This window comes from Salmo salar, chromosome 01 (genome assembly GCF_965601325.2).
Source record: "Salmo salar chromosome 01, fSalSal1, whole genome shotgun sequence".
NCBI classification, from domain to species: domain Eukaryota; kingdom Metazoa; phylum Chordata; class Actinopteri; order Salmoniformes; family Salmonidae; genus Salmo; species Salmo salar.
The window spans coordinates 175,581,610-175,600,976 of record NC_138291.1 but is presented as its reverse complement, the minus strand read 5'-3'; the positions used below and the strand labels follow the sequence as shown (position 1 = coordinate 175,600,976).

The 19,367-nt window shown below is 43.0% G+C and overlaps 1 protein-coding gene across 1 annotated transcript in view; it reads left to right on the top strand.

Moving 5' to 3' along the window:
- The window catches only part of auh (AU RNA binding methylglutaconyl-CoA hydratase), a 59,704-nt gene extending 42,658 nt beyond the window's left edge, over window positions 1-17,046 (top strand). The window contains exons 7-10 of the mRNA XM_014145464.3: window positions 6,356-6,543; window positions 12,853-12,903; window positions 15,762-15,809; window positions 16,199-17,046. Coding sequence (XP_014000939.1) covers window positions 6,356-6,543; window positions 12,853-12,903; window positions 15,762-15,809; window positions 16,199-16,276 — 365 coding nt within the window. The 3' untranslated portion in view covers window positions 16,277-17,046. The remainder of the gene's footprint in view (window positions 1-6,355; window positions 6,544-12,852; window positions 12,904-15,761; window positions 15,810-16,198) is intronic.
- Window positions 17,047-19,367: the final 2,321 nt, after the last annotated feature.

The following is a 19,367-nucleotide window of genomic DNA, read 5'->3' as shown; positions in this document are numbered from 1 at the left end:
AGCATAGTGATAACACGTTGGGTATTCAACAAACTTTTTGTAATTCGGTACTCAGCAGAGCTCCAGCAAGATTTCAGTTATTCAGGCATTTCACCATGTTACACTTGACGAATTGTCTGGTCATTTCAATCCTGAATTGACCCCAACCGTCTGCGGTAAACAGCAACATTGTACTAGACATAAGTCTATACTGCTGGCTATTGGGAAGGGTTAATGTTGCGATTCTAGGAGCCTCATTTCTGCAGAAAGTGTCTGACTCCTCACAAAGCTGCCACGTGTCACGAGTCCTCTTCAGCACCGACCTTGAACTTTTCTTTGAAGCCAAAATGCATTTTCACTTCACTTCATTTGCTGTCCGGCTCACTGATTTCAAACACACGCCCCCAAAGGCAGGTCCTTGACAGGATAGCGCTGTGCAACACTATTTGCACTACATCATACTTTCTCAAGGCATGTCAAGACACTAACTGTAGCTTTTCCCCCATTGTGCAATGTTTACGGTTCAGGCAATGGTTAAGCAATGAGAAAATTGACCAACCGCCATGAGGAAAATGGCATTGTGACAACGATTTCTCAGAAGTCGTTGCACCATTTTTTTTTCTGGTGTATTAAAACTTAGTTACACAATGTTATGCAAGGCTATGAGGTCGAGCCACAGAAGTTACCAGAATTGTGTGGTTAATAATGTAAGTGATGGGTGACACAACGATTCCATGTAACATCTTATCTCTCATCTGCCTTTTTCTTCACTTATGTGTTTGTCAATGAAGTCTTGAATATATTGTCTGAGAATTTGCAGTGCACTATCTTGCGCTCTGTAGAATGGGTAAACAATAGCCACGTTTTTTGGCTAATCGAAAGTTTTTAGCCTTCAAAGTTCTGTCATTATGTTATGTTGCGTTATTTTAAGCTAACTGTTATAAGTTGATGAAGCAAGTAAGAAAAGAGGCAATCCAAAGCAAAGAGATGTAGACAGAGAGACAGTGAAAACAGTCCAAAGCAAAGAGATGTAGACAGTGAAAACAGTCCAAAGCAAAGGGAGGTAGACAGAGAGACAGTGAAAACAGTCCAAAGCAAAGGGAGGTAGACAGAGAGACAGTGAAAACAGTCCAAAGCAAAGGGAGGTAGACAGAGACAGCGAAAACAGTCCAAAGCAAAGGGAGGTAGACAGAGAGACAGTGAAAACAGTCCAAAGCAAAGGGAGGTAGACAGAGAGACAGTGAAAACAGTCCAAAGCAAAGGGAGGTAGACAGAGAGACAGTGAAAACAGTCCAAAGCAAAGGGAGGTAGACAGAGAGACAGTGAAAACAGTCCAAAGCAAAGGGAGGTAGACAGAGACAGCGAAAACAGTCCAAAGCAAAGGGAGGTAGACAGAGACAGTGAAAACAGTCCAAAGCAAAGGGAGGTAGACAGAGACAGCGAAAACAGTCCAAAGCAAAGGGAGGTAGACAGAGAGACAGAGAAAACAGTACAAAGCTAAGGGAGGTAGACAGAGAGACAGTGAAAACAGTCCAAAGCAAAGGGAGGTAGACAGAGACAGCGAAAACAGTCCAAAGCAAAGGGAGGTAGACAGACACAGTGAAAACAGTCCAAAGCAAAGGGAGGTAGACAGAGAGACAGTGAAAACAGTCCAAAGCAAAGGGAGGTAGACAGAGAGACAGTGAAAACAGTCCAAAGCAAAGGGAGGTAGACAGTGAAAACAGTCCAAAGCAAAGGGAGGTAGACAGAGACAGTGAAAACAGTCCAAAGCAAAGGGAGGTAGACAGTGAAAACAGTCCAAAGCAAAGGGAGGTAGACAGAGAGACAGTGAAAACAGTCCAAAGCAAAGGGAGGTAGACAGAGAGACAGTGAAAACAGTCCAAAGCAAAGGGAGGTAGACAGAGAGACAGTGAAAACAGTCCAAAGCAAAGGGAGGTAGACAGACACAGTGAAAACAGTCCAAAGCAAAGGGAGGTAGACAGACACAGTGAAAACAGTCCAAAGCAAAGGGAGGTAGACAGTGAAAACAGTCCAAAGCAAAGGGAGGTAGACAGAGAGACAGTGAAAACAGCAATTGGCAACAAATGAGTGTTTGTCATTGCGCCATCAGGGTTGTGTGATAACTCATGCAGGCTCCTCCAGGGTAAACACTTTCCCATCCAACTTCTTGTGTAAGAGTTGAGCAACAAGGACCAAACGCTTCAAACCAACTACTTTCATGACAACATAAACAGATGGCATTTATTTATATGCAAAAGTCTGGATCAGCGACATTCCACATTCTTCCTTGTGTATAGTTTACCTGTAATTCATACAAATATATATAATAATAATAATAATAATATGTAACTTTTTAGTGATGTCCCTTATTTTTCCGTGTTATCATTTTGTCTTAGTCGACACAACATGGGCTGTAGCAGCTGTCAGAATGAAAACACAACTGACTGAGAATACTGTCGTCACCACCACTCCTCTGTCCTGTTCTATCTGCTCAACCTGATCAATTCAGAATGACTGAATATGTGTGAACATCCTGTCTGGGAGGTGAGAATGTGTCTGTGATCACTGTAAACATACTGATAATACACGCTGCTAATTAAGTGACTGACCCATATTCACTCTAAGCCCTATTACCAAGGAATTACACTGCCATTTGTTTAAAATGTCTTGTTTTATTTTCCTCCGGACTATGTGCATTGCATTGTTTGTATGTAAATGTTTTATTTGCTGTAGAAATGCATCCGGACTGAGGTTATTACCTTGGTGAGCAGTGCCATGAGCAATATAACTGACATTCTAGTCTGATAAGGAAGTTAGTCATAGTAGTAGTGTTAACAAACCTTCAAACGAGCTTGCTTCAATGCCATACAACACTCCTTCCGTGGCCTCCAACTGCTCTTAAATGCTAGTAAAACTAAATGCATGCTCTTCAACCGATTATTGCCCCCACCTGCCTGCCTGGCCAGCATCACTACTCTGGACAGTTCTGACTTAGAATATGTGGACAACTACAAATACCTAGGTGACTGGTTAGACTGTAAACTCTCCTTCCAGACTCACATCAATCATCTCCAATCCAAAATTAAATCTAGAATCGGGTTCCTATATCGCAACAAAGCATCCTTCACTCATGCTGCCAAACATACCCTCGTAAAACTGACTATCCTACCGATCCTCGACTTCAGCGATGTCATTTACAAAATAGCCTCCAACACTCTACTCAGCAAACTGGATGTAGTCTATCACAGTGCCATCCGTTTTGTCACCAAAACCCCATACACTACCCACCACTGCAACCTGTATGCTCTCGTTGGCTGGTCCTCACTACATATTTGTCGCCAAACCCACTGGCTCCAGGTCATCTATAAGTCTTTGCTAGGTAAAGCCCCACCTTATCTCAGCTCACTGGTCACCATAGCAACACCCACATGTAGCACGCGCTCCAGCAGGTATATTTCACTGGTCATCCCCAAAGCCAAAACTTCCTTTGGCCACCTTTCCTTCTAGTTCTCTGCTGCCAATGACTTGAACGAATTGCAAAAATCACTGAAGTTGGAGTCTTATATCTCCCTCACTAACTTTAAGCATCAGCTGTCAGAGCAGCTTACCGATCACTGTACCTGTACACAGCCAATCTGTAAATAGCCCATCCAACTACCTCATCCCCATATTGTTATTTATCTTCTTGATCTTCTGCACCCCAGTATCTCTACTTTCACATCATCATCTGCACATCTATCACTCCAGTGTTAATGCTAAATTGTAATTATTTCGCCACAATGGCCTATTTATTGCCTTACCTCCCTACTCTTCTACATTTGCACACACTGTTCATAGCTTTTTCTATTGTGTTATTGACTGTACGTTTGTTTATGTGTAACTCTGTGGTGTTGTTTTTGTTGCACTGCTTTGCTTTATCTTGGCCAAGTCGCAGTTGTAAATGAGAACTTGTTCTCAACTGGCCTACCTGGTTAAATAAAGGTGAAATAAATACAAATAAAATGAATTACTTCAGCATTCTCCTTGTGGTTTCAGGAAAGCTATCTACTTTAGCATTTTTAAGAGAAGCCCAATTAAAAACACATTGCTGTTTATCTCAAATTTCTCCCCTTTTCTGTACCCCTCATTTAGTTCAGTGTTCACCTTCTAGATATTTGATGCATCTTGATCTAGGCTTGACATAACTGCTGCCAAGTGCATCACAGCTTCTGCAAGATAAGGTTACTGTATATTCAGGTGGTGAGAAGCCAAGGCCTTCTTTGTCTTTGTATTTCACCTCCCAGATATGTGACTTCCACAGACGGAGCGAGTCAATTTCTTGCACTGAATGAGAAAGGTCAGGATTTACAGTGTCCTTTCAACAAGGAAGAAATTGATTCACTACTGTACATGTTTTCCACCCCAAAAGATAGAGAAGTGGAGTGTTATAGAATGTTTAACCACGATCTACAGTCCAGTACATCACAGCCCAGGAGATCACAGCCCAGGAGACCACAGCCCAGGAAGAATGTGCCATGACCCACAGCCCAGGAGGATTGTGCCATGACCCACAGCCCAGGAGGTCACAGCCCAGGAGGATTGTGCCATGACCCACAGCCCAGGAGGAATGTGCTATGAACCATAGCCCAGGAGGTCACAGCCCAGGAGGAATGTGCCATGACCCACAGCCCAGGAGGTCACAGCCCAGGAGGTCACAGCCCAGGAGCAGTGTGCTATGACCCACAGCATTGTTCAAACACGGCTTTTCATCCTTATCTCATTTGTGGGGAATATTCCATGTCAAAAATCATCACAATAAACTCAACTGAAAACTTCAACAAAGATGCATTGTAGACCAGGGGTCTCCTCTCCAGCTCCAAAGGTCCTGGACAGCTTCACAGAGTGTGCAGGCTTTCATTCCATGATTGGTTAATGTTTTAAATCAGGTGTGTTAGTGTTGTAGACTGTCTTTGGGTGTTATAAACCATGAATAATCCAACATGTATGAATAAAAACGGGCAGCTCTCACAAATAGAATTATAGCTCATATTTTGTTCTGTTTCAGCAGGCTAGCCATATTTATTCATTAACATAATGTTACTCACTGTAGCACCCAATCTCTTCTCCACCACCTCTTCCTTTTCCTCCACCACCTTCTCTTCCTTCTCCTTCTCCTCCACCACCTCCTCTTCCTTCTCCTCCACCACCACCTCTTCCTTCTCCTCCTCCTCCACCTCTTCCTTCTCCTCCACCTCCTCTTCCTCCTCCTCCACCCCCTCTTCCTTCTCCCCCCCCCACCTCCTCTTCCTTCTCCTCCTCCTCCTCCTCCTCTTCCTTCTCCTCCACCTCCTCTTCCTCCACCTCCTCTTCCTTCTCCCCCTCCTCCACCTCCTCTTCCTTCTCCTCCACCTCCTCTACCCCCTCCTCCACCTCCTCTTCCTTCTCCCCCTCTTCCACCTCCTCTTCCTTCTCCTCCACCTCCTCTTCCTCCACCTCCTCTTCCTTCTCCCCCTCCTCCACCTCCTCTTCCTTCTCCTCCACCTCCTCCACCTCCTCTTCCACCTCCTCTTCCTTCTCCTCCTCTTCCTTCTCCTCCACCACCTCCTCTTCCTTCTCCTCCACCACCACCTCTTCCTTCTCCTCCTCCTCCACCTCTTCCTTCTCCTCCACCTCCTCTTCCTCCTCCTCCACCCCCTCTTCCTTCTCCCCCCCCCCACCTCCTCTTCCTTCTCCTCCTCCTCCTCCTCCACCTCCTCTTCCTTCTCCTCCACCTCCTCTTCCTCCACCTCCTCTTCCTTCTCCCCCTCCTCCACCTCCTCTTCCTTCTCCTCCACCTCCTCTACCCCCTCCTCCACCTCCTCTACCCCCCTCCTCCACCTCCTCTTCCTTCTCCTCCACCTCCTCTTCCTCCACCTCCTCTTCCTTCTCCCCCTCCTCCACCTCCTCTTCCTTCTCCTCCACCTCCTCTACCCCCTCCTCCACCTCCTCTTCCTTCTCCCCCTCTTCCACCTCCTCTTCCTTCTCCTCCTCCTCCTCCACCTCCTCTTCCTTCTCCACCTCCTCTTCCTCCTCCTCCACCTCCTCCACCTCCTCTTCCTCCTCCTTCTCCTCCACCTCCTCTTCCTCCTCCTCCACCTCCTCTTCCTTCTCCACCACCTCCTCTTCCTTCTCCACCACCTCTACTTCCTTCAACTCCACCACCTCCACTTCCTTCTCCTCCTCCACTCTCTCTTCTTCCTCCACTTCCTTCTCCTCCACCACCTCCTCTTCCTTCTCCTCCTCCTTCCCCTCTTCCTCCTCCACCTCCTCCTCCACCACCTCCTCTTCCTTCTTCTCCACCCTCTCTTCTTCCTCCACTTCCTTCTCCACCACCTCCTTCACCTCCTCCTCCATCCAGGTGGTACCCAGCGACTACCCAGGGCCATCGGGGTAGCCCTGGCTAAGGAGCTGATCTTTGCGGCGCGGGCGATTGACGGAACAGAGGCGAAGAGACTGGGCCTGGTCAGCCATGCCGTGGAGCAGAACAAGAGCGGAGATGCCGCCTACCTCAGAGCGCTGGACCTGGCCCGCGAGTTCAACCCGAATGTAAGTATATGATAAAGCATGTACAGTCGTGGCCAAAAGTTTTGAGAATGACACAAATATTAATTTTCACAAAGTCTGCTGCCTCAGTTTGTATGATAGCAATTTGCATATACTCCAGAATGTTATGAAGAGGGATCAGATGAATTGCAATTAATTGCAAAGTTCATCTTTGCCATGCAAATGAACTGTATTCCAAAAAAGCATTTCCACTGCATTTCAGCCCTGCCACAAAAGGACCAGCTGGCATCATGTCAGTGATTCTCTCATTAACACAGGTGTGAGTGTTGACGAGGACAAGGCTGGACATAACTCTGTCATGCTGATTGAGTTCGAATAACAGACTGGAAGCTTCAAAAGGAGGGTGGTGCATGGAATCATTGTTCTTCCTCTGTCAACCATGGTTACCTGCAAGGAAAAACGTGCTGTCATCATTGCTTTGCACAAAAAGGGCTTCACAGGCAAGGATATTGCTGCCAGTAAGATTGCATCTAAATCAACCATTTATCGGATCATCAACAACTTCAAGGAGAGCGGTTCAATTGTTGTGAAGAAGGCTTCAGGGCGCCCAAGAAAGTCCAGCAAGCGCCAGGACCGTTTCCTAAAGTTGATTCAGCTGCGGGATCGGGGCACCACCAGTACAGAGCTTGCTCAGGAATGGCAGCAGGCAGGTGTGAGTGCATCTGCACGCACAGTGAGGCAAAGACTTTTGGAGGATGGCCTGGTGTCAAGAAGGGCAGCAAAGAAGCTACTTCTCTCCAGGAAAAACATTAGGGACAGACTGATATTCTGCAAAAGGTACAGGGATTGGACTGCTGAGGACTAGGATAAAGTCATTTTCTCTGATGAATCCCCTTTCCGATTGTTTGGGGCATCTGGAAAAAAGCTTGTCCGGAGAAGACAAGGTGAGCGCTACCATCAGTCCTGTGTCATGCCAACAGTAAAGCATGCTGAGACCATTCATGTGTGGGGTTGCTTCTCAGCCAAGGGAGTGGGCTCACTCACAATTTTGCCAAAGAGCACAGCCATGAATAAAGAATGGTACCAACACATCCTCCAAGAGCAACTTCTCCCAACCATCCAGGAACAGTTTGGTGATGAACAATGCCTTTTCCAGCATGATGAAGCACCTTGCCATAAGGCAAAAGTGATAACTAAGTGGCTCGGGGAACAAAACATCAATATTTTGGATCCATGGCCAGGAAACTCCCCAGACCTTAATCCCATTGAGAACTTGTGGTCAATCCTCAAGAGGCGGGTGGACAAACAAAAACCCACAAACTCCAAGCATTGATTATGCAAGAATGGGCTGCCATCAGTCAGGATGTGGCCCAGAAGTTAATTGACAGCATGCCGGAGCGGATTGCAGAGGTCTTGAAAAAGAATGGTCAACACTGCAAATATTGACTCTTTGCATCAACTTCATGTAATTGTCAATAAAAGCCTTTGACACTTATGAAATGCTTGTAATTATACTTCAGTATTCCATAGTAACATCCGACAAAAATATCTAAAGACACTGAAGCAGCCAACTTTGTGGAAATTAATATTTGTGTCATTCTCAAAACTTTTGGCCACGACTGTATTCAGTGCATTCAGAAAGTATTCAGACCCCTTGACATTTTCCACATTTTGTTAACTTACAGCCTTATTCTAAAATTGATTAAATTGTTTTTTTTCTTCCTCATCAATCTACACACAATACCCCATAAAGACAAAGCAAAAACAGGGTTTTGTAAATGTTTGCAAATGTATTAAAAATACTACATTTAAATATCACGTTTACATAAGAATTCAGACCCTTTACTCAGTACTTTGTTGAAGCACCTTTAGCTTCTTGGGTATGACGCTACAAAATTGGCACACCTGTATTTGGGGAGTTTCTCCCATTCTTCTCTGCAGATCCTCTCAAGCTCTGTCAGGTTGGATGGGGAGCGTCGCTGCACAGCTATTTTCAGGTCTCCTCAGAGATGTTCAATCGGGTTCAATTCTAGCCTCTGGCTGGGCCACTCAAGGACATTCAGAGACTTGTCCCGAAGCCACTACTGTGTTGTCCTCACTGTGTACTTATGGTTGTTGTCCTGTTGGAAGGTGAACCTTCGCACCAGTCTAAGGTCCTGAGTGCTCATCAAGGATCTCTCTGTACTTTGCTCTGTTCATCTTTCCCTCGATCCTGAATAGTCTCCCAGTCCCTACCGCTGAAAAACATCCCCACAGCATGATGCTACCACCAACATGCTTCATTGTAGGGTTTCCTCCAGATGTTGCGCTTGGCATTCAGGCCATGGAGTTCAATCTTGCTTTCATCAGACCAGAGAATCTTGTTTCTCATGGTCTGAGAGTCTTTAGGTGCCATTTGGCAAACTCTAAGCGGGCTGTCATGTGCCTTTTACCGAGGAGTGGCTTCCGCCTGGCCACTCTACCATAAAGGCCTGATTGGTAGAGTGCTGCAGAGATGGTTGTCCTTCTGGAAGGTTCTCCCATCTCCACAGAGGAACTCTGGAGCTCTGTCAGAGTGACCATCGGGTTCTTGGTCACCTCCCTTGCCAAGGCTCTTCTCCCCCAATTGCTCCCCCGGTCGGCCAGCTCTAGGAAGAGTTGTGGTGGTTCCAAACTTCTTCCATTTAATAAGAATGATGAAGGCAACTGTGTTCCTGGGGACCTTCAATGCTGCAGAAATGTTTGGTACCCTTCCCTAGATCTGTGGCTCGACACAATCCTGTCTCAGAGCTCTACGGACAATTCCTTCAACCTCATGGCTTGGTTTTTGCTCTGACATGCACTGTCAACTGTGGGACCTTATATAGACAGGTGTGTGCCTTTCCAAATCATGTCCAATCAATTGAATTTACACAGGTGGACTCCAATCAAGTTGTAGAAACATCTCAAGGATGATCAATGGAAACAGGATGCACCTGAGCTCAATTTTTAGTCTCATAGCAAAGGGTCTGAATATTTATGTAAATATGGTATGAGTTTTTATTTTGTATAGATTTGCACCAAAAAATGTAAACCTGTTTTCACTTGGTCATTATGGGGTACTGTGTAGATTAATGAGGGGGGGAAAGTACAGTGCCTTGCGAAAGTATTCGGCCCCCTTGAACTTTTCGACCTTTTGCCAAATAATCAGACACCCATTTTTCAAGCTAGCATATAATGTCACATAAACCCAAACCACAGCTAAATGCAGCACTAACCTTTGGTGATCTTCATCAGATGACAACCCTAGGACATTATGTTATACAATACATGCATGTTTTGTTCAATCAAGTTCATATTTATATCAAAAACCAGCTTTTTACATTAGCATGTGACTAGCATTCCGACCGAACACTGCCGGTGAATTTACTAAATTACTCACGATAAACGTTCACAAAAAACATAACAATTATTTTAAGAATTATAGATACAGAACTCCTCTATGCACTCGATATGTCCGATTTTAAAATAGCTTTTCGGTGAAAGCACATTTTGCAATATTCTGAGTAGATAGCCCGGCATCACAGGGCTAGCTATTTAGACACCCAGCAAGTTTAGCACTCACCAAAGTCAGATTCACTATAAGAAAAATGTTATTACCTTTGCTGTTCTTCGTCAGAATGCACTCCCAGGACTTCTACTTCAATAACAAATGTTGGTTTGGTCCCAAATAATCCATTGTTATATCCAAATAGCGGCGTGACGAGCATGGCGCATTTCGTGACAAAAAAATTCTAAATATTCCATTACCGTACTTCGAAGCATGTCAACCGCTGTTTAAAATCAATTTTTATGCCATTTTTCTCGTAAAAAAGCGATAATATTCCGACCGGGAAATCATTTTTTATTACAAAGAGAGTGAAAGTAAAAGCATGCTATCCCCTCATGCACGAGCCTCAGTCTAATGGCCCTCGATAGAGCACTTGCCAAACGCGCTAATGTGTTTCAGCCTGGGGATGGAATTACATTGTTTAGCTTTTTCCCGCCTTCTGAGAGCCCATGGGAGCCATAGGAAGTGTAACGTCATGCCAGAGATCCCCTGTATTTGTTAGAGATGATCAAGGAGGGCAAGAAATCGTCAGACAGGCCACTTCCTGTAAGGAATCTTCTCAGGTTTTGGCCTGCCAAATGAGTTCTGTTATCACAGACACCATTCAAACAGTTTTAGAAACTTTAGGGTGTTTTCTATCCAAAGTCAATAATTATATGCATATTCTAGTTACTGGGCAGGAGTAGTAACCAGATTAAATCGGGTACGTTTTTTATCCGGCCGTGCAAATACTGCCCCCTAGCCCCAACAGGTTAGGTTAATACTTTGTAGCGCCACCTTTTGCTGCGATTACAGCTGTAAGTCGCTTGGGGTATGTCTCTATCAGTTTTGCACATCGAGAGACTGACATTTTTGCCCATTCCTCCTTGCAAAACAGCTCGAGCTCAGTGAGGTTGGATGGAGAGCGTTTGTGAACAGCAGTTTTCAGTTCTTTCCACAGATTCTCGATTGGATTCAGGTCTGGACTTTGACTTGGCCATTCTAACACCTGGATATGTTTATTTGTGAACCATTCCATTGTAGATTTTGCTTTATGTTTTGGATCATTGTCTTGTTGGAAGACAAATCTCCGTCCCAGTCTCAGGTCTTTTGCAGACTCCATCAGGTTTTCTTCCAGAATGGTCCTGTATTTGGCTCCATCCATCTTCCCATCAATTTGAACCATCTTCCCTGCCTCTGCTGAAGAAAAGCAGGCCCAAACCATGATGCTGCCACCACCATGTTTGACAGTGGGGATGGGGTGTTCAGGGTGATGAGCTGTGTTGCTTTTACGCCAAACATAACGTTTTGCATTGTTGCCAAAAAGTTCGATTTTGGTTTCATCTGACCAGAGCACCTTCTTCCACATGTTTGGTGTGTCTCCCAGGTGGCTAGTGGCAAACTTTAAACGACACTTTTTATGGATATCTTTAAGAAATTGCTTTTTTCTTGCCACTCTTCCATAAAGGCCAGATTTGTGCAGTATACGACTGATTGTTGTCCTATGGACAGAGTCTCCCACCTCAGCTGTAGATCTCTGCAGTTCATCCAGAGTGATCATGGGCCTCTTGGCTGCATCTCTGATCAGTCTTCTCCTTGTATGAGCTGAAAGTTTAGAGGGACGGCCGGGTCTTCGTAGATTTGCAGTGGTCTGATACTCCTTCCATTTCAATATTATCGCTTGCACAGTGCTCCTTGGGATGTTTAAAGCTTGGGAAATCTTTTTGTATCCAAATCCGGCTTTAAACTTCTCCACAACAGTATCTCAGACCTGCCTGGTGTGTTCCTTGTTCTTCATGATGCTCTCTGCGCTTTAAACGGACCTCGGAGACTATCACAGAGCAGGTGCATTTATACGGAGACTTGATTACACACAGGTGGATTCTATTTATCATCATTAGTCATTTAGGTCAACATTGGATCATTCAGAGATCCTCACTGAACTTCTGGAGAGAGTTTGCTACACTGAAAGTAAAGGGGCTGAATAATTTAGCACGCCCAATTTTTCAGTTTTTTATTTGTTAAAAAAGTTTGAAATATCCAATAAATTTCGTTCCACTTCATGATTGTGTCCCACTTGTTGTTGATTCTTCACCAAAAAATTACAGTTTTATATCTTTATGTTTGAAGCCTGAAATGTGGCAAAAGGTTGAAAAGTTCAAGGGGGCCGAATACTTTCGCAAGGCACTGTATTTGATCCATTTTAGAATAAGGCAGTAACATAACAAAATGGGAAAAGTCAAGGGGTCTGAATACTTGACGAAATGCACTGTACATTGTATCAAAACCAGAGTAATACCACCTTTAAGCAGGGATGAAATTACACATTGGCTGTGTCCGAAATCATGTCCCCTTACTTGATTATCAGTTGGGTCTAAAAATGTAATTTTCTTCCTCAATTCATGCGAATTCATACTAGATGAAAAACTGAAATTACTTTGGAAATTTCACATAATATAAAACGTTTTATTTTTTTGCATACCCAATCAGCATACTTTTTAGACGCGAGTACAGGTGTTCCGACATGGCCGTTGACTCTGTGGTTGCCCTGAAATCAAACCTATTCTCAGAATAGGCTGCTACACTGAATGATTTGGAGTGTCATGATGTATCAACTTCTTAGAAATAACACCTGAGCGAATGCAGATGTTGTACCTTTTATGTACGGATTAGATTTCTAGTTACCTGCAACATTATACCGGAGAACCATCTCTAATATAGACTCAGGGTAGACACAACAACCATTGTTATTTACATGTACTTTTGACCCTAAACAAACAATTTTTTTGCTTTGATATCCTCAGGGTCCCATTGCAATTAGGATGGCAAAGTTGGCCATCAACCAGGGCATAGAGGTAAGACTCATACATAACGGTACTTTTTCCATCTCTGTAATAAGTGATCAGATGTTTTCAGTCAACATACTGGCCTCAAGTACAGTATTTTATAATTTGACCAAATCTGGTCATATGTTTATTATTGAATGGTTAGGTTACCGGTTATGTCATTTTGATGTTCTAAGCAGACCTGGGTTCAAATCATATTTGAGATTGGCCCCTTAGGGATGACCTTTTAAGGATGACCTCTTGTGTCTAGCAATAGTATTTGGGAATGATCTCCTAGGTCTAGTAATAGTATTTGGCCTCTTGGGTCTTGCTGCATTTTGGAATCGGTGCCACAAAGCATGGTGGAGGATTGAAGTAAGCATCTGAGTAGTCAGTGAGTCAGCTCACTTGCCAAAGGGACCCATGTCACATCTGAAGGCCGTCAGAGAAACCTGAGAGAATCTGTTGAGTGACTTCGTTATCCCAGAGGCCAACGGTCACAACTGACAAATCAAGTGAAGATATCTCCAAACCGCACTTTCTGACAGGTGTTGTGTCGTTTGTAGACAGCCTGTTCTACCAAGTTAATGTATCATAGGCTACACAAACTGCCAATATCCATATTGGGGCCAAATCTGACAAATGGTCAAATCACAAGCAAGACCAGCCTGGTTTCATGTAGTTTTCTCAGGCTATATGGATACGGGTCATTAAAGCTTAACGTGTTCCTACCTACTTTGAACAGCAGCTGGCCCACTTGAAAGATGCACATTTTTAAACAGAGAGAAATTGTTCTCCACATTCCTTTTATAAAATTGCTCAACAATGATCTCTTTAAATGTAGGTTATTTTCTAAAGGAGAGTATGGCACAGGATATATTTCTGGTTCAGTTAAATGCCAAGGTAACCTATGAAAGTAGGTTTCTCCTCCCTCTGTGCTGTCAGGGAAAATAAATGCTGCCGCCTAATTCTGTATAATTCAACCTTTAAAGTGTGAATTTGGAATGGGTCTTGGATCTAGGTAGGTTTGTTAAAGTCGGTAAACATTTTACCAATGCACAGACATATGCTCAATACAGATATAGGATCGTAATTTGATCCAGTTTGCTACAGCTAGAAAAGAATCCTACAGCAACAGGAAATGTTAATTATTATGTGGATTATACACTGAACAAAAATATAAACACAACTTCAAAGATTTCACTGAGTTACAGTTCATAGAAGGAAATCAGTCAATTTAAATAAATTCATTAGGCCCTAATCTATAGATTTCACATGAATGAGAATACAGATATGCATCTGTATACAGATACCTTAAAAAAAAAAAAGTAGGGGCGTGGATAAAAAAAACATTCAGCACCTGGTGTGACAACCATTTGCCTCCTGCAGCGCGACACGTCTCCTTTGCATACAGTTGATCAGGCTGTTGATTGTGGCCTGTGGAATGTTGTCCCACTCCTCTTCAATGGCTGTGCAAAGTTACTGGATATTGCCGGGAACTGGTACACGCTGTCGTACATGTCGATCCAGAGCATCCCAAACATGCTCAATGGGTGACATGTCTGGTGAATATGCAGGCCATGGAAGAACTGGTACATTTTCAGCTTCCAGGAATTGTGTACAGATTCTTGCGACATGGGGCCGTGCATTATCATGCTGCAACATGAGGTGATGGCGGCGGATGAATGGCATGACAGTGGGCCTCACGGTGTCTCTGTGCATTCAAATTGCCAGCGATAAAATGCAATTGTGTTCGTTGTCCATAGCTTATGCCTGCCCCATACCATAACCCCACCGCCACCATGTGGCACTCTATTCACAACGTTGACATCAGCAGACCGCTCGCCCACACGACACCATACACGCGGTCTACCATCTGTGCGGTACAATTGAAACCTCCATTCATCCGTGTAGAGCACACTTCTCCAGTGTGCCAGTGGCCATCAAAGATGAGCATTTGGTGACGACGAGCTCGCAGATGAGTTTCCTTGACAATTTGTGCAGTAATTATTCGGTTGTGCAAACCCACAGTTTCATCAGCTGTCTGGGTGACTGGTCTGAGACGATTCCGCAGGTGAAGAAGCCGGATGTGGAGGTCCTAGGCTGGCATGGTTACACGTGGTCTGCGTTTGTGAGACTGGTTGGACGTACTGCCAAATGATCTAATACGACGTTGGAGGCGGCTTATGGTAGAGAAATTAACATTAAATTCTCTGGCAACAGCTCTGGTGGATATTCCTGCAGTCAGTGTGCCAATTGCACACTCCCTCAACTTCTGTGGCATTGTGTCGTTTGACAAAACCGCACATTTTAGAGTGGCCTTTTATTGTCCCCAGCACAAGGTGCACTTGTGTAGTGATCATGCTTTTTAATCAGCTTCTTGATATGCCACACCTGTCAGGTGGATGGATTATCTTGGCAAAGGGAAATGCTCACTAACAGGGATGTAAACAAATTTGAGAGAAATAAGCTTTTTCAGGGATCTTTTATTTCAGCTCATGAAACATATGACCAAGGCTTTACCGTTTGCGTTTATATTTTTGTTCAGTGTAATTAATGGACATTTTTGTAGGTGTTGATACATTTTTCATGAGGGAAAATCAAGTCTGACATTTCAAAGTGGAAATTACAAACGTGAGAAGCCTTTTTAAACCTCAAATACTACACTACAAGTTTTACATTTCCATTGCAGGAAAGTTCTTCTGCAACAGGGTGATCAAATTAAGACGCTACATCTGTAGTTTCGATCCTGTAGCAATGACAGGAAACAATGAAACAAGGAAACCACATAGCTGGTCAAGAATAAAGATGGTAGAAAATAGCTATTTTATACGGTTTATATTGCTGCATATGTTTGTTATTTTCTCTAATATCTTGATATTTTTCAGGTGGATTTAAATACGGGATTAGCAATTGAAGAAGCATGCTATGCCCAGGTACGTCTAGTCATGAACAACAACTTCAATTCCACAACCCTTCTGTTACATAGCCCATATTCTGTTAAATAGCCCATATGCTCTAGTTTTCTGATGCTTATTTTTTTGCTAGAACTATTTAAAATGTACACTTCTTTTTATATACAGTTCACATACAATGACGCCACGATTTTGTCAAGGTTAGATAGTGTCTATTGACATAGTGTACCTCTTCCACCTGCTGCATATCTATGCTCACTTTGGATGCCACTTTGAACAGTCTTCAGTTGTCCATCAAACAACTCACATAGTATGACTTCTAAACAACAACCACCAGCGCTCGCAGGATCACTAAAAATAGAACAGATATGTTGTTGTCTTTTGTTGACACATCTTTTGTGGTTTCCAAGGTGATTCCGACGAAAGACAGGCTGGAGGGACTGGTTGCATTCAAGGAGAAGAGGCCTCCTCGCTTCAAGGGAGAGTAAACGCCACCATGGGCCATTCAAGGTGGAGTAAACGTTCACCCTGGGCCAATCAAGGGAGAGTAAACGCCACCCTGGGCCTATCAAGGTGGAGTAAACGCCACCCTGGGCCAATCAAGAGCAATCACAAATGGCTACCTTCAGTTCTCCTCCTTTCACTGCTTCTGTCAGATTCCCATAAGACGGCAATATAGGCAGTACACTCCGCACTATAACTGGAGTGGGGTGTCCTAACCGAGAGGTGAGACGTCACATAAAAGTCCTGTATCCGAACAGAGATAGAAGTTAGGGAGAGAACAACTTTACAGCTGATTAATAACCAGAACCGCTAATCTGCATGATGACTTTATTTTTTTCAGTTTCAAATGTCATGAGTTGCCTTTCCTTGTTGTCGTGTCCAACATGTGGTCTGTCTGCTGTATGTTAACATCATCTAGTGTTTGTTCCCTCAGTGATTCAGAAGATCAGAATAATTAAGAATTTGCTACTATGATGAGATGAGATTAGATCCTTAGTATTACGCAGAAAAGAATCGTCCCCGAAATTCCCTATTTATTTGACGAGCTTGTGGTCGTCAGCGCATCCAATCCATTTTCTAATTACATTTCATGATATCAGGCAGGCTAACAGCAAATCACATGATAAAAGCGATGCACTTCCCAATGTTCACTGTGTTTTCTAATGTTTGAATGTTAGAGAAAGGATCTGTTCCTAGATCACAGAGGAAATCTTTGTAGAGCTATCACAATAAAGTTCTGTCTCAAACTCTGTCACCTGTCTATGCTTCTCGTCTCATGTTTTGAAGCTAGTTACACATGACATACTGTAGTGTAAAAAGACCTTCTGCCAACCTTGGATCTAAGCCCAGTTTCTTGACGACAAATTATTATCAATGTATTGATGGTTTATGACCTTTCACCCTAAGGGATACTCTCTCATGAAAACAAGTCAGCTAGTGTTTTTACAGTTTACAGTAGTTTTATGAAATGTACTGTTTAAATGCTTTAGGCCTTTGTTTTAATGTTTTCCATGAAAAATTATCGGAGAATGGCGTTTCATCCTCCTTCAAAAGCCCACTGGTCATTTATTTCACTCTGAATGCATTTCAAAGGAAGTGGCTAAGTGGTTAAACATTAGTAGACCTTTCCTGAGATTATTTTATTTTTCTTGTGGGAAGGTTAATCTCATACTTCTAACAGTCAGTTGCAAAAACATTAGCATTTGGGCTGAAGGTTAGCCACATTGTCTGCCTTCAAAAAGTATTCACACCCCTTGACCTTTTCCACATTTTGTTATTACAGCCTGAATTTAAAATGGATTCAATTGAGATTTTGAGTCACTGATCTACTCATAATACCCCATGTCAAATTTTTACTAGTATTCAACCCCTTCGTTAAGCCTAAATAACTTCAGGAGTAAAAATATGCTTAAAACGTCATATAATGAGTTGCATGGACTAGCTCTGTGTGCAATAATGGTGTTTAACATGATTTAAAAAGGTCCCTCAGGTGAGCAGTGAATTTCAAGCACAGATTCAATGACAAAGACAAGGGAGGTTTTCCAGTGCCTTGCAAAGAAGGGCACCTATTGGTATATGGGTAAAAAAAATACAGCAGACATTGAATATCCCTTTGAGCATGGTGAAGTTATTAATTACACTTTGGATGGTGTATCAATACATCCAGTCACTACAAAGATACAGGTGTCCTTCCTAAATCAGTAGATGGAAAGGAAGGAAACCGCTAAGGGATTTCACCCTGAGGCCAATGGTGATTTTTAAACCAGTTACAGAGTTTAATGGCTGTGATAGGAGAAAACTGAGAATGGATCAACAACATTGTAGTTACTCCACAATACTAACCTAAATGACAGAGTGAAATGAAGGAAGCCTGTACAGAATAAAAAATATTCCAAAACATGCATCCTGCTTGCAATAAGTTTGCAATACTACAACAAATGTCGCAAAGAAATTAACTTTTTGTCTTGAATACAAAGCGTTATGTTTGGGGCAAATCCAACACAACACATCACTGAGTACCACTTCATATTTTCAAGCATGGTGTTGGCTGCATCATGTTATGGGTATGCTTGTCATAGGCAAGGGACTAGGGAGTGTTAGACACTTTGTTGGCTTAAGGACACATAGTTTCCCTAAGGAATGTTCTTTTTATATTTTATTTAACTAGGCAAGTCAGTTAAGAACATATTCTTATTTACAATGACGGCCTACCAAAAGGCAAAAGGCCAGGATTAAATAAACATATAGGACAAAACACACATCACGACAAGAGAGACAACACTACATAAAGAGAGACCTAAGACAACAACATAGCACGGAAGCAACACATGACAACACAGCATGGTAGCAACACAACATGGTAGTAGCACAAAACAGGGTATAAACATTATTGGGCACAGGAAACAGCACAAAGGGTAAGAAGGTAGAGACAATACATCACACAAAGCAGCCACAACTGTCAGTAAGAGTGTTCCTCCTGTTACATATCTTGCACTCATCTCATATGTATATACTGTATTCTATACAATTCTACTATATCTTAGTCTGTGCCTCTCTAACATGGCTCGTCCATATGTATATATTCTTAATTCCATTCCTTTACTTGATTTGTGTGTATTGGGTATATGTGAAATTGTTAGATATTACTTGTTAGATAGTGCTGCACTGTCGAGAAGTAGAAGCACAAGCATTTCGCTACACCCGCAATAACATCTGCTAAACACGTGTATGTGACCAATACAATTTGATTTGAGGTACTGTTAATTAACTGAGCTGGAACTGTGCTCCAAGGGGTCATGGGGGGATGTTCACCTTTTACTGCGGCATTTTGGGAATGATTAGCCAACATGATGTAATGCTTATCTTAGAAACACAGAGGGAACAGGAAAATAATTTGCATTGTTTTTCCTCACGATCCACATTCGGCACATGAAGCTAATTTCTTCCATGTAAAACTAGCCGCTTATCAAGGAAATGAGTACAGAAGTTGTACAGACACAAGATGTATCTGTAAACGATCTGTTTAAAGGCTTTTTATTACACTTTTTTGCTCTTGTTTCAGCAGTTTGTATACAT